This window comes from Triturus cristatus, chromosome 8 (genome assembly GCF_964204655.1).
Source record: "Triturus cristatus chromosome 8, aTriCri1.1, whole genome shotgun sequence".
Classification (NCBI taxonomy): domain Eukaryota; kingdom Metazoa; phylum Chordata; class Amphibia; order Caudata; family Salamandridae; genus Triturus; species Triturus cristatus.
Window position 1 is genome coordinate 220,166,693 of NC_140591.1, and position 15,890 is coordinate 220,182,582.

The 15,890-nt window shown below is 46.7% G+C and overlaps 1 protein-coding gene across 1 annotated transcript in view; it reads left to right on the forward strand.

Annotated features, from left to right (window-relative positions):
- The window catches only part of MED17 (mediator complex subunit 17), a 124,793-nt gene extending 110,455 nt beyond the window's left edge, over positions 1 to 14,338 (forward strand). Inside the window, exon 12 of the mRNA XM_085621395.1 lies at positions 13,990 to 14,338. Within this exon, the coding sequence (XP_085477521.1) occupies positions 13,990 to 14,198 (209 nt within the window). The 3' untranslated portion in view covers positions 14,199 to 14,338. The remainder of the gene's footprint in view (positions 1 to 13,989) is intronic.
- Positions 14,339 to 15,890: the final 1,552 nt, after the last annotated feature.

Here is a 15,890-nt window from a genome sequence, read left to right on the forward strand (position 1 = left end):
CTTGTACCCCAATATGCAAGACTATTGTCACCTCTGTAACTCCCTAGTAAATGGTATCCCTGGTACCTCGGACATGGGTACTAAAGAGGGTTCCTAAGGGCTTCAGCATGTATTGTACCATCCTAAGGGACCCACCACCAAACTCGTGCTAACTGCCATTTCAGGCTGCGTGAAATGGTGAAAACTAGTGTGAAAACACGTCATGGCACACCCCCAGTGTGCCATGCCCACAGACTCTGCATGCAATACATGTAAGTCACCCCTACAGCAGGCCTTACAGCCCTAAAGCAGGGTGCATTATACTACATGTGAGGACAAATCTGCATGAGCAAATATGCCCCTGTGCTGTCTAGTTCAATTGTTGGATAGTACAAGTGAACAGGAAAGCCATCTTAAGTCTATGTGCTGGGCACTGGTCATTACGAGTTCCCCAGCTACATGATGGTTTTTCTGAAACCTATGGTGTTTCGTATCATACACCTTGTCTTAATAAATCCCTACTGAGGCCAGTAGTGGATTTATTAAAACTGCATCCAGAAGGGCACCTTAGAGGCTCCCCCTAAAAACCTACCAGCCTCTTAGTGTGCTGGATTGGTATAGACCAGCCTGCCACCACAGATTAGTTTCTGACCCCCTAGAAGTGAAAGCCCGTCTCAGACATAATGCCTACTCTGGCAGGATGTGTTTACACCTCCTCCAGCAGGATGGCTAGTAAATCTGCATACCAAAGCCAGAGGCTACAAAGCCTCTGCCACCGTTGATATGCAACCCCGGCATCTCCCCGACCTTGGAGATGCCACATATGCCCTGAGGCCAATTTGGCGCCAGTACAAGGGGGAAATTAGATATGAAAATAGGCGTGTTGCACCACCAGGCTAGTCACAACCCTAAGGTGGGCTGCCTGATGTACTCTACGAAGGAAGGATTCCACCATCTTGATTTTTGTGAAATTAGGAACTCTGGGACAGGATTATGCCCACTCCCTGCAGGAAGTGGTCATATAGGTGGTGTAGTGATCCCAAAGGTAAGTAGCACATTGGCTAGTGCTCTTTACTCCTCTTAACACCCCTAGATGTAGTATTTAGGTGCCCACCTGACACCAGGAAAACCGATTCACCTGACTAATGAAGAAGAAGGTCCAAAGAGTCGAAGAAGCGAGAACTGTTGACTAGCTGTGGGCTTTGGCGACAAACCCTGCCTGCCTGCTCCTGTCCCTACAATCGCGACAATCCGACTCAGTCCTGCAGCTGTGCATCCTCCAGAAGCCTCGGAGGGCTGCCACCACTTTGCCAACCAGCAAGCATCTTCAAACCTCGGAGGGCTGCCACCACTTTGCCAACCAGCAAGCATCTTCCTTGAAGTGGAGGAGCAACTTCCTGCAGGCAATGACCACAACGTCGGTTTTACTGTTCTGCTGGCCACCGGTTTCACCAATGCAGCATCCACCCAGGAGGAGGTCACTGTGCTCCAGGAGGTCAGATCCGTCCCCCAGCATGTTTGGAGACGGCAGAACCCCAGGAGCCGCCCTGCACCAATACCCGGGGTACCGGACCCCCTGCAGCAACCAAAGATTGTCTGTAGTCCAATCCGGACTTTGACACCGCCAAGACTGACCAGCCGATGAGTGATGTCAGCATTGCAGAGGCCAGCACTGGGAGTGACCCAGCTGCCCTTTTTTGTCCCCCTCTGCAGGTCTGACCAAGAGCTATGAGCACTTTTGATGCTTGGGAACAGCCAATCAAAACCCTCAGCAGCCGAGCTCCCTGGCCTGGGGCTACGAACAGTGACTGTGCCCTGCTGCTCACTAGACCTTCATGAATTGAGCCCCCCATTGGGAGCTCTCAGACTTTTCCATAAGTCCCCCTCTGTAGCCTGTTTCTAGGTGCCCCCCTCCCATCAATCGTGTAGCGCAAGGCTACCAACTCGTCCAGCACCTCTGCACCCAGACACTCCAGCGCAGGTAAACCCGAAGTGCAGATGAATCTGGTGACCTTGACTCCCTAGTACCTTAAGTCCTAAAGGGGATGCCCGAAATACTATTGCAAATACTTGTTTGCTGTAAGCATTACCGTGTTAAAGCACAAAGTACTTACCCTATTATAAAATTCTTGGTGTTAAACATTTTTATAAAAATCCATGTTATTTTTAGGTCTCGCCTGAGCTATCGCGTAAGCGATACTCTGCGAGACTTATTGAGAGGGCTCCAAAAAGTGCTACCAGGCCAGCCTAGCGATACAGTGAATGTGCACGCGCGCCGCGCTTGACGCGATTACTTTCACTTTGGCGGCCGCGTGGCCGCTTTGATGTTTGATCGCGATCGCTTTCGCGGCCGCATGTTTCAATTAGTGCCCCTGTCACTGTGTCCTGCACTCTCTCCTACCACTTTTCCTCATGCTTTTCACTCCCCATGGCTGTTACTCTGCTTTGTTGTTGCATATTTATATAGCGCGAACTCGACCCAAAGGTATTGGAGCGCTTTACATAGCACTGTATTTACATTACACATTCAGGCATATGCTTTTCACTCCCCATGGCTGTTACTCTGCTTTGTTGTTGCATATTTATATAGCGCAAACTCGACCCAAAAGTATTGGAGCGCTTTACATAGCACTGTATTTACATTACACATTCAGGCATATGCTTTTCACTCCCCATGGCTGTTACTCTGCTTTGTTGTTGCATATTTATATAGCGCAAACTCGACCCAAAAGTATTGGAGCGCTTTACATAGCACTGTATTTACATTACACATTCAGGCATATGCTTTTCACTCTCCATGGCTGTTACTCTGCTTTGTTGTTGCATATTTATATAGCGCAAACTCGACCCATAAGTATTGGAGCGCTTTACATAGCACTGTATTTACATTACACATTCAGGCATATGCTTTTCACCCCCCATGGCTATTACTCTGCTTTGTTGTTGCATATTTATATAGCGTGAACTCGACCCGAAGGTATTGGAGCGCTTTACATAGCACCGTACGCACAGCCGCGTTGTTCAATTAGCGTCCCTGTCATTCTTCTTCTATATTCCAACCACCCTGTCCAAAAAGTTTAATATGTTAAAACTCATTCTCAAAAAGGAGGATGCCATTCCGAAAAGTGATGACACTTTTTGTTTTGTGAAACAGCTAAAAACAAGCATTGGCATAGCCAATAGGTCTCGCTTTTGGGACCTTATAAGTGTTTAGCCATGCAACAGTTGCATAACTAAATACTTATAAGGTCCCAAAAGCGAGACCTATTGGCTATGCCAATGCTTGTTCTTAATTGGTCTTGAGTTTCTTCTCGACTGTCTCTCATTTATTGACTGTACAACAAATGCTTAACACTACCCTCTGATAAACCTAAACTGCTCGCCCACACTACCACAAAGAGAGCATGGGGATTATTAACTTAAGCCCTGTAAGCCAATAAGGGTCGTTTGGACTTACTACATAATGTCCCTTATTTGGGTACACTACATAACAAGCCAGCATCCTACATCTTCCCAGTGAGCTGTCCCCACTAGACACACATACATTGATTTTGCTGTCTCAATAATTCTTTAATTTTGCAGTATCCCTTATCCTGGAAATCATAATTGAAATGCTCCACACTCATTTTACTTCCCATGGGATTGGGTCAGAACGAACCCAATGGTAGGTGAAATAACAGAGAAGCAGCAAAATACTAGTCATGCTTCCTTCTTCACTACACATTGAGTGCCCCTCTCCTTCACCTGTCAGGCTTGGTTACCTTGCTGATGGAATGATGATCAGGAGCAGCAGCCAACCGTCTGAAGAATGTGCACCGTGCACACCTCCTGTCTGCTTTCCCCAGTTGTTAAATATACAAAGTGAAGAAGAAGTCAGGACTGGTAGAACAACCTCAAAAGAAGGGAAACTTGCAAAAACCAGAACAGGCGTGTTTCCCATGCAAGGTGGGAACTTCAGACAGTTGCTTTTGATAGCTGTACAGAACAAGATGTGACATAGTTTGGGCTGTGGCTGTCCACAAATGTAATGCATACAAATCTGGGTGCTCCCGCACTGCTTCCTCCTTCTGCTGGACCTGATCACTAACCTGTGTGTCTGTGAAGGAGTGAAAACACTGCCCCAAACCAAGGAAAAAATGATTGAATCAACTGAAGCGTTTTGTTAGAAATCAATCAAAGAACGTATTTTCTTGCGGTTTGCAAAATAGGGTTAGCAACAAGAAAATGTCTTTTATTAATGTACTAAAACCATTTAGCGATTTGGTAACACATTGCAGAATGGCTAAATAGGTTTCGGAAACCATTAGGGATCGCTATTTGGAAGGGACGTATTTAGTGCATCCCTTCCAAACAGTGATTCCTTATGGTATGTATCAATGTTTTGGTGTCGAATTCTGATAGCAAAACATTAGTATTTTTCTGACTACTGACTACTGAAAGAAAGGTTGTGGTAACCCATTTCCAAACTGGCGTGGGAACCCATTCAAAAATGGGAAAAAGACCCCTTCCACGTTTGTGAATGGCCAGAAAAATAATTTTTTGGAGTACGCAGATGCTTACAAAAAATGTTTAACTTCTTTTTTTTTTTTTTTTTTTTTTTTTACCACATCCTCTTATCCTTTAAGGAAAACATTGGCCATTTAAAAATAAAATAAAAAAGATTTTCCCCATCCCTGTGATTGTAGGGAATTGCAGTGACCCGTCTCATTAATATTTGTGAGGTAGAATTGCAACCCACTTAGAATCAGTATTTTGTAGTACCATAGAATTCGCAAAAATTGGTCTGCCAATTGCTACCACTCCTTATGAATTCTATCTTAGTACCTCTGTCCCCCTAATACCCACGTTAACTCTCCAAGTTTTCTTGAGACCTTCGTTCGGTCTTCTAGTCCCTGGATTCAGATGCACAATTTTCTCTTATGGTGATGCACCTCTGCTCGGACATCTGAGCATTTTATGTTTTTCCTGAAGGACTGGAAGCAGGCTGTCTCGCTGTTCTGTGATTTCCGCTTGAAAATGGGAAACTTTCACTTTCTTTGCTTGGTACCTGCCACAGTTGCATTTCATAGGCTCCGGGCTGCTTGATATCATACGCTTCTTGACTGCCAATGAAACCCCTCTCGGTCAGTGATGCTTGTGAGTGCAGTTTTGTTTGTTGGCATTGTCACAGCACATGCCCTATTTGTTCTGGTCCGTGCTAGGTGTACAATGCATTCGTATGGTGTCATTCCTTAGTAGCAATGCACACGTTTTCCCTTCTTGCCGCAGGATGTATTGAATGAAAACAATGTGCAAATAGACCATATAATTGAGTATTCATCTATCACAAAATGTCTCTCCAATATTCTCAGAGATCATGAGAACACATACATAATGAGAAGTGCTCAAATGAGCACAGTGCTCTCTGCAGTGGGCTGAGAGGACCTAGCCATCCAGAGAGCTGCATGCACAAGGACGTCTGGCATCTTCTCATGTCATAGCCCAGAGGTATCTGTGGGCTGTATTCAGGCGTGATATAGGTGTGCAGCTCTTGCATCTCACTATTCATTATTGCAGATTCAGAGCTAGCAGAAATTAGCGTGCTAGATAACATAGCAAAAATATATCTTTACGTGTAACTTTGGGTTTTTCATCCTAGATATTTTGTTTGCGATTTCCAATATAATTGTGATTTTTGCTACTGTTTTGCTAGACATATTTTGTACTGCATTAGTGTGTAATATAGACTTGCAGCATATGTATCACTACCTTGTGTGTGTGTGTGTGTCTGTCTGCTAACTGGGTTTTAGGGCCAGGGCAAGGGGATCTCTCTGATGCGCTCGCTGCTGGGCCTCAGGCAAAATGGACTTCAAGTCCTTATATAGATTATCTACCTGGTATAGCATGAGGCAAGAGACAGTGAACACATGTCTGTTTCCTCCACCCTGCACCTTTGTGTCCTGAGGCCAAATGGAATTTTTTGTGTGTGGCATGCGTAACATGAACACCAACTGCCATCTTGGAGAACTTCAAGTTGGATGCAGATGATAGTGGTCACAGCTCCGATATTATTAGTTCTGTCACAAACTTTGACACATGCAGCCCTTCGGAAACTGATGTTCGAGGCATGTGGGCTGCTGAATTCATATCTGTGCATAGATCGCCGCCTAGTGTTGGGTCCGGATGTTTGCACGTTGTTGTCCTGGAAGAGTCTTCGAAGTATCCTGGGATAGGTGACTCCTCCCCTGGACTACAGTGCGCATGGGCATCCTCTCCATCCTCAGATTGTTTTTTTCCGCCATTGGGTTCGGATGTGCTATCTTGACTCAAGTTAGGAAAATCTTTTTTCAGGCCAAAAGGCCTTTAGTTCGCGTCGGTACTGTTCTCGATCGGTATCGATATTATCTTTGTTAGTTTACTAACTTCCAGAACAAACTTTCGCTTCTTACCCGACCGTCGATTCGACATCAACGATGGAATCGAGGACACCATTCAAGAGGTGTCCGGGATGCAATGCGAAATATCCCCACGTCGACGTCCATCCGGTGTGTAACAAATGCCTTTCACCGGATCACGACGAATCTACATGCATGGCCTGTGCCAGATTTCGATCCAAGAAGACTCTACGGAATCGACGAGCGGCGAGACTCGAGGCGCAGCAAGCGGCACCGGCCCCGGCCGACATCTTCAACGCCGAGACCGAAGATGTCGAAGAAGTGGAGAACCTACCCTCCAGTCCCGTTTCCGAACATGACTCCGGATCGGAAGACGTCGACGAAATACTCTTTCGCAGAGATGAAGACGACACCGAGGTAGGAGACTACAATGAGGCCTTAGGGGCCGAAGAGAGTAGCTCCGGTGACGAGCAAGGCCTACCCGTTCAGACTGAAGAAAGCCCAGTGCAACAGTCTATGGCTCCGGTCGAGGGATCGCCTTCGGGCCTTACCCAAGACCTATCCCGCAGTTCTTCGGCCCCGGCCTCGGACATTCAGCGGCAGCCATTAATGCCCAAAACGGCTGGTTTCCCTTCTTCAAAACCGAAACCGAAAGCTGTATTGGTTCAATTGAAACCGAAACCAAAAGTGGCGCTGGTCGGATCGAGGCCCTCCACACCTTCGACGCCAGCGAAACACATCGGCACCGAGCGCACCAAACGAGACTTCGGTGCCGAACTCGAAGCGGCCGACGTCGGAGTCGACATAAGGAAGAAGGCCTTCGGTACCACCAAACCTGCTCGGCTCCCGGCACCGACGCAATCGACTCCGACCCCAAAGGTCAAACAGCCTGCTGCGTCTCACACCGCTTCCACGGCGACACCAAAGCCACACTCATCGAAGAAGTCGACGGCCATTCCCGCCCCTCGACTCGATGACCCACCGGCGCCGAAAAAATCCACGACCGCCTCAACAGAACCGGTCGGTGCAAAAGACTCGAGGGCGCTCCAGACGCGACCCATTGCTGCGCAAAGCACCAAAAAGAAAATGGTCCTCCAGGACACGTCTGGCTCCGAACCAATTAAAGCTCCGGCAGCCTCTTCGAAACCAGCAAACATTACTTTTGGCCTGCCACCATCCACGGCCCCGAAACTGTTCCAAATCAGGACACGGGTGACCCATACCACTATCACGCCTGCCGAACGCTCTGCGGAGACGTCTCCATCGCATCTAATCGACGCCGACACCGGCAGGATGACTATCCACAAACGGAAAATAACTTCGGAGCCGGCTTTGGACTCCTTCAGGATTCCACTTAAAAGAAAGCTGCCTGTGGCTTCAGAACCAGTTCTTTACGAACCTTTCCACTCACCCTACCAGGATCCACAATCCTTCTCTCCCACACACTCCGACACGGATGCGTTGGTGGACTACATGGGTGACCAAGTCCCCTACCCCGGAGACGTGGACCCTGACGGCCAACAGGACCCTGATCAAACTTGGGATGACCCTGTGGACCCAGGTGCACCTCTGGATGCACAAGACCCGCAACTCTATGGAGCAAAAACATCTCCCACAGAGGACACGGCAGCGTTTAACGCTCTAATTGAACGTGCTGCGGCCAATCATGGGGTGCAACTTCACTCGGACACCGTCGAGGACGACTTTCTTATGGATACTTTTGCATCCTCAGAAAGGAATATAAAAACTCTACCCATGTTGAAGGGTGTCCTCAAACCAGCCAAGGACATCTTCAAGGAACCCACCAGGGCAAGAGTGATAAACCCCAGGATCGACAAGAAATACAGATCAGCGCCTGGGGACCCTACTTACATCAGAGGCCAATTACCTCTGGATTCCATTGTCGTTGCGAATGCTCGCAAGAGGGCACACTCGCAAACAGGTGACGCTCCTCCCCCGGACAAAGAGTCCAAGGTGTTAGAGACCTCTGGCAAACGGGTTGCCGCCCAGGCAGCCAACATATGGCGCATTGCCAATACTCAAGCACTCCTCGCTCGCTACGATAGAGCGCACTACGACACATTAGAGCAACTAATCCAACATCTCCCTGACCAATACAGAGAAGGTGCAGAAATCCTCATCAGGGAGGGACAGCTCCTCACAAACTCATCCATCAAGTGCGCGCTGGATGCCGCAGACACAGCTGCCAGGGCCATAAACACTAGCGTCATGCTGCGACGACATGCCTGGTTACGAATCTCCGGATTCAAACCTGAGGTGCAAAACAACATACTCAACCAGCCTGTCAACCCCGACTATTTATTCGGCCCGGAGGTTGACACCACCCTAGAGAAAATAAAGAAGGACACGGACACTGCAAAGTCCATGGGGGCTCTCCAGACTCAGTCCTTCCTTTCGGAGCGGCTCCTTTCATCGCCCCGGAAATAGAGGAGCAGGTAGAGGACAGGGGTCACAGCAAACATACAACAAGGGCAATACACAAACCACCTACGATAAAAACACCCGGGGTGGATAGCGTGGCTCCAGTACAAAGGGCAGAGGACGCGGCTACGGCAACACCAGGTCCTCCCCCAAGAACAAGCAGTGACGCCCTCTCCCTTCCTCCCGACCACATAACACCTGTCGGGGGAAGGCTACAAAGGTTCCTGTCCACGTGGAACTCCATCACCACGGACAGGTGGGTCAAAGATATTGTCAAATACGGTTACTGTCTAGAACTAACCTCCACTCCACCCACAATACCTCCAAAAAACCGTCCTATGTCCTCAGAGCACTTAACGCTCTTACAGCAGGAGGTGCAAAGTATGCTTCTAAAAGGCGCCATAGAGGTCGTACCCGTCCACGAGCAAGGTACGGGGGTGTACTCCCTGTACTTTTTAATACCGAAAAAGGACGGGTCACTCAGACCTATATTAGACCTGAGACCCCTAAACAGATACATTCTTTCCGAGCATTTTCACATGCTCACTCTACAGCAAGTCCTCCCGCTGCTCAAGCAGGGAGACTTTCTAGCCACACTGGACCTCAAGGATGCGTATTTCCACATACCCATTCACCCATCACACAAAAAATACCTCAGGTTCACTGTTCAAGGGCAGCACTACCAATTCAAAGTCCTTCCCTTCGGCTTGACAACGGCACCAAGGGTGTTTACAAAATGCCTAGCTACTGTGGCGGCACATCTACGGAGGCAGCACATACACGTCTACCCTTACCTGGACGACTGGCTCGTTCAAGCGAAGTCAGCCCAGCAATGTGCCAGCCACATGTCCTGCACCATTCACCTCCTTCACAGTCTGGGGTTCTCACTAAATTACCCAAAATCCCATCTACAGCCCGCACACGTACAACAGTACCTAGGTGCGACTATAGACACTCTGGCGGCCACAGCTCAGCCAAATTTGGTGAGAATCAACAGCATGCAAATGCTGATTTCAAAGTTCAAACCACAACACTCCCTTCCCGCGCGAGTGTTCATGCAGTTGATAGGCATGATGGCCTCCTGCATCTTCATAGTCCCCCACGCGAGACTACATATGCGCCCGCTTCAGGAGTGCTTAGCACGTCAGTGGAATCAGGCTCAAGGACAGTTGAAAGACCTAGTGTTGGTGAGCGGTCGGGCATACAACTCTCTGCATTGGTGGAATCCACAAAACCTTTGCAAGGGCCGACCGTTCCAAGAGCCTGTCCCACAGATAATACTTACGGCGGACGCGTCTCTCCAGGGATGGGGAGCTCATGTACTCCATTACACAGTGCAGGGACTATGGACACAACAACAAAAGAAGATGCACATCAACCTTCTAGAGCTGATGGCAATCTTCCTCGCTATGAAAGCATTCAAAGTACACTTGTGCAACAAAGTCGTGTTGATCCGGACGGACAACATGACTGCCATGTACTACATACAGAAGCAGGGAGGAACACACACTCCACAGTTGTCTCATCTGGCTCAGAGCATGTGGAAGTGGGCCATTCAAAGGAACATGTTCCTCATGGCAGAACACCTCCCCGGCAAGGACAACCAGATGGCGGATCTGCTCAGCAGACACAGCCACCAGATGCACTAGTGGGAGTTACACCCATCAGTACTCCAACCGTACTTCCAGCAGTGGGGTCATCCAGAGATAGACCTATTCGCGACAAGCGAAAACGCAAAATGCCAAAGCTTTGCCGCCAGGTTCCCACATCCGCAGTCGCAGGGCAATGCGATATGGATGAACTGGTCCGGCAGATTTGCGTACGCTTTTCCCCCAGCACCACTGATACCGCTGGTGGCACGCAAACTGCGTCAACACTCACTGACGCTCGTCCTGGTTGGTCCAACGTGGGCACGCCAGCCGTGGTACACCACCTTTCTCGAACTTTCCGTGGTGCCGCATCAAAGGCTGCGGGTCAAACCCGAGCATTTGACGCAGAACCATGGAGAGATTCAGCATCCAGATCCGCAACAGCTGAACCTGGCAATCTGGCTCCTGAAGTCCTAGAGTTTGGCTACCTAAACCTGCCACCTGACTGTATGGACATCATTAAGGAGGCCAGGAGACCCACTACCAGAGCTTGCTATGCAGCAAAATGGAAGAGGTTCGTCATTTATTGCAATAATAATGACATTAACCCGCTAGACGCATCCATCCAAAACATTATTTGTTACCTATTACACCTATACCGATGCAATCTGGCGTACACCTCTATAAGTGTCCATTTGACCGCGATATCAGCCTATCTACAAACCAGGCAGCACCTCTCTTTATTCAGAGTGCCTGCCATCAAAGCATTCTTGGAAGGACTCAAACGAGTCATTCCACCTAGCCACCCACCAGCCCCAATGTGGAACCTCAACTTGGTCCTCACACGCCTGATGGGTCCACCCTTTGAACCTCTACACTCATGCGAGATTCAATTCCTTACCTGGAAAGTAGCTTTCCTAGTAGCGATCACTTCTTTGAGAAGAGTTAGTGAACTCCAGGCACTAACCGTTCAAGAGCCATTTATACAGGTTCACGCCAACAGGGTCGTACTACGTACCAACCCCAAATTCATGCCAAAGGTGGTATCGCAGTTCCACATGAATCAAACCATTGAACTGCCCGTTTTCTTCCAAAACCCACAAACTGTCGCAGAAAGGGCACTCCATACACTAGATGTCAAAAGAGCCCTCGTGTATTATATCGACAGGACCAAACCCTTTAGGAAAACACAACAACTTTTCGTTGCCTTTGCCCCACACCACAAAGGTAACGCTATCTCCAAAGCAGGAATAGCCAGATGGATCGTTAAATGTATTCAAATTTGCTATCAAAAGGCTAAACTCACTTTAACGATTCCCCCACGAGCCCACTCAACACGTAAGTTAGGGGCCTCAATGGCTTTCCTAGGAAACATTCCTTTGCATGACATATGTAGAGCAGCCACCTGGTCCACTACATATACATTCACCAAACACTATTGTGTAGATGTGCAATCAAAACAGCAGGCAGCTGTAGGACAGGCTGTTCTCAAAACTCTTTTTCAGACCGCTGCAGCTGGCACTGGTAGCCGCCGCTAATAAGAGGGCACTGCTATATATTCTATGCACAGATATGAATTCAGCAGCCCACATGCCTCGAACTGAATATGCTACTTACCAGTATGCATCTGTTCTTGGCATGTAGGGCTGCTGACATTCATATTGCCCTCCCTCCTCCCCGGCGCCTGTAGCAGCTGCAGCTCTCAGAATTACTGTAAGCATGGTCATCACTTTCTATATCTACTCCATCACTGCCACAATGGCGAAAAACAATCTGAGGATGGAGAGGATGCCCATGCGCACTGTAGTCCAGGGGAGGAGTCACCTATCCCAGGATACTTCGAAGACTCTTCCAGGACAACAACGTGCAAACATCCGGACCCAACACTAGGCGGCGATCTATGCACAGATATGAATGTCAGCAGCCCTACATGCCAAGAACAGATGCATACTGGTAAGTAGCATATTCAATATTTGATATGCGTTTTGTCCAAATTATTGTTTTTTTCTCCTTTTTTCCTTATTATCTCAAGATAGGCACTGGCTTTTTGTTGCCCCCATTTTCCCAACTAGGTACAGCCACTGTCTTCCGGATCTGGTACCATTGGTTTGAGTTCCACATGTATGCTAAGGATACAGGGGCCATCCTCAGACTGATGGGTGCTTTCAGGAATATTTTGGTTTCAAGCATGTGTAATGGATGTGTGAAGCTGGATGGATGACCACTGACTGAAACTCAATTAGGAAAAAATTGTTGAGTTTAGGAGGTTGTGTTGATTTATCTACTGTCACATGGCTGAACAAATTAGTAACTTTAGTAGAGAACCTGGTGTTACGTTTCCCATTAGGTTGTCCTTCAGTAAATTTATCAAAACTATAATATTGTGTTTTTCAGCAGCTGTAAATGCTTGGTGAGATAATTTTTGCAATAAAATTTCTCTTAGTCAACAAATCTGGAGCTTGAGCGTATTTTTCCCTTCATGCTGTGAGTTCGTCATCGTTTTATTTTAAGTGTGAAGCTAGTTTCAAAACAGTGGAGCATTGTGCATCCAAGTGGTGGGTATAGGGCGCAGACAGAGGGTAGTGGTTTGTTGTGCGGTGGGGAATTGGCTACTATAAGTAGGGTGGTGTTCCAAATCTGTTGCAGGTAATAATAGAAGCTCTAAGGGAGATGGGGCTTGGCGGAAGGGTGGTGGGCTAGTGGAGAAGGGTTTGGGGGTGTATTCTCTGATTACAGAAAGGTATGCAGTCTTTAAGAGTGCTCTTTAAGTGAGATGGTACACTTTGATAAAGTATTGTTTGAAGAGTAGGATGTTGAGCTCTATTGAAGGTTGAGGAGGGACGGTGACTGGTAGATTTCAATGGGGATGAGGTTTCATAATAGAGAAGTACTGGTGTCTATTCATTTGCTTCCTGTTCTTTCTGGTTACTGTCTACTAATGTTGCTGTTGTCCATTGTGCGAATCCTGCAGATGTCCTGATCTTGGTCATCCAGTACAGTGGGATGCTGGTATTGGCTGTGTTACAGTTGATGCAGCAGATCTCGAAGTTGATGTGAGCCAGAATGCTCTGTGAATAGAAGTAACCCAATCAAATTTCCAAGAATATTTCATAAATTTGATCGCTGCATGAAGAACACTCCTTGGGTGTATTATACATTGCTTAGAAATGCAAGGCATTCAACTTTGCAACTTTCAAGATGGGATAAAACTTTTGTGTCTTTGCCGTCATCTGGTATTGGCAGACGTTCTCTAATCTCTACCCACAACCATTATCATATAATCAGGATGGAGTCCGCTGATATTATTTCTAAGAGCTACAAATGCATTTGTATCTTCCTAGAGAACATACACAAATGTAAAAAGCTGCAATCACCTTTGTTTGAAATAGTTTTACAATTTATTTTATCGTTAATGTCGATTTTGTCTTGTATGTTTCCTCCGGAAATTTGCACCATAGCAAAATAATGCTTTGATGTTAATCGTTTTAAGTTCTAAACAAAGATGTATATTCTGACTGACAAATTGGCTGTTAGGAAATGTATTTCGTATGGTTGGGATTTTTATTCATTTTTATTGTGTTCTGTTTGCACCTATATTTCCACAGTGCGTAATGGTCCTGAAAGTGGCAGCAAGGTGATGGTACAGTTTCCAAGATGCCAGGTCAAAGATCTTCCAAAAAATGACGTGTTACAAGATGTCAAATGGAATTACCTTCGTGGTCCATTCAAGGAAGTTCAGTGGAATAAAATGGAAGGACATAATTTTGTTTACAAAATGGAGCTCCTCATGGCAGCTCTCACTCCTTGCTCTTAGTCCAGCAAAGAAACTGCCCGTAAATTTAATTTATTTTGTAAGGAAAAGTTAAACATTTGTAGAGGAAATTCAAATTATTCCATGTTGTACAGTATTATTGCTTTTTTTTTTGTGAAAGTAAAATTCCAGACCATTTTCTACTATTGATGTGATTTATGAGTTTCATTTCAAACTGATTTGTTTTTATATAGTTGCACAGCTCTAGGGCACCTTGAGAAACGGTGTCTGAATGAAGGTTCGAGAGAAACCAATTGCACTCCTGCCCATTAAGTATTTGTTTGCAAACCTAGGTACAGATATGTTTCTGTAGTATTCTAAAGCAGTAAATCTTACCTGGCAAATCTAGAATGATGTGTAGAAGCACTGAGAAATAGCTACCTATATTTTATATATTTTTAATCCCAAAATTCATAATCTACCAGTGGCATTTGAATACATGTTGTGTGACTGTAGATACACATGCTCTGCATACTTCCACCATCAGGTATTGGATCTCGATGTGTACAAGTTTGTTTTTCTTCGAAGAAGTCCTTCAAGTCACAAGACAGGTGACTCCTCCTCTTAATGATAATGTGCATGGACATCTTCTCCATTGTTAGATTGTTTTCTTTCCGCTGTCGGGTTCGGACGTGTTGTATGGGGCTCCAGTTCGAGATCGTCTCGGCTCACCTTGGTTCGCTATCCAGTTCCACCTACTTCAGTATTGTTTTCGGTCGTGTTTTCTATACTCCCTTACTGAAAAAAAAAAAGAAAACTTTTGCTGGTTAATTCAACATGCTTCACTCGCTACCTTCGGGCCTACTTTTTTATTCGGCTTTCACTGAGATTGTGCTACTAATAGAACAGACTCAATTTCGCTTCTGTCCTATATGGACACCCGGATCTCTACCCAGCCTTCACTCCCTGATAATGCTTTCTCCTATCAGGACCTAATTCTTAGAGCAGCAGCATACCACCAGGTTCTATTACACAAAGACTCTTTTTGAAGCTTTAGCTAGTACACATAGATCATGCTAATATCTCCCTATGCTAAAAGGCATGTTGCTTCACTCTATCTTCAAAGGCCCAGTAAGAGCACAGATCAGAACACCCAGAGTGGACAAAAATATAAACCGCCTCCATCAGACCCTATTTACGTTAGAGGTCATCTTCCCCCTGACTGACTAGTGGTTTTTAATGCCCATAAAAGGGCTAATTCAGAAACATCCGCAGATGCCCCTTCACCTGACAGAGTCTAAACTCATTGACGCTTTGGGGAAGCGGGTAGCAGCACAGCCCTCCAATGAGTGGTGGATTACCAACACACAAGCTTTATTGGCGCGGTACGATAGAGCATATTGGGATAAGATGGAGGAACGTCTCTAACAATTCCCTGAGGAATATAAAAAAAGGGGACATGAGATTGTCAATGAGGGCAAGTAAATTTCTAACAGCTCTATCACGTGTGCGCGAGATTAAGCAGACCGCAGCCAGGGGCAACAATACCAGTGTCCCGTTGCGTAGACATGCTTGGCTACGTATATCTGGTTTTAAGCCAGAGGTACAACAAACAATACTCAATGTACCTAAGGAGCATCTCTTTGGTCCCCAAGTGGACCAAGCATTAAAGAAGATGAGAAAGGACACTGAAGTAGCTAAATTTATGGGGGTGCTTCAAACCCCTGCTTCACGTGATTCCTTTTGCCGCCCCTC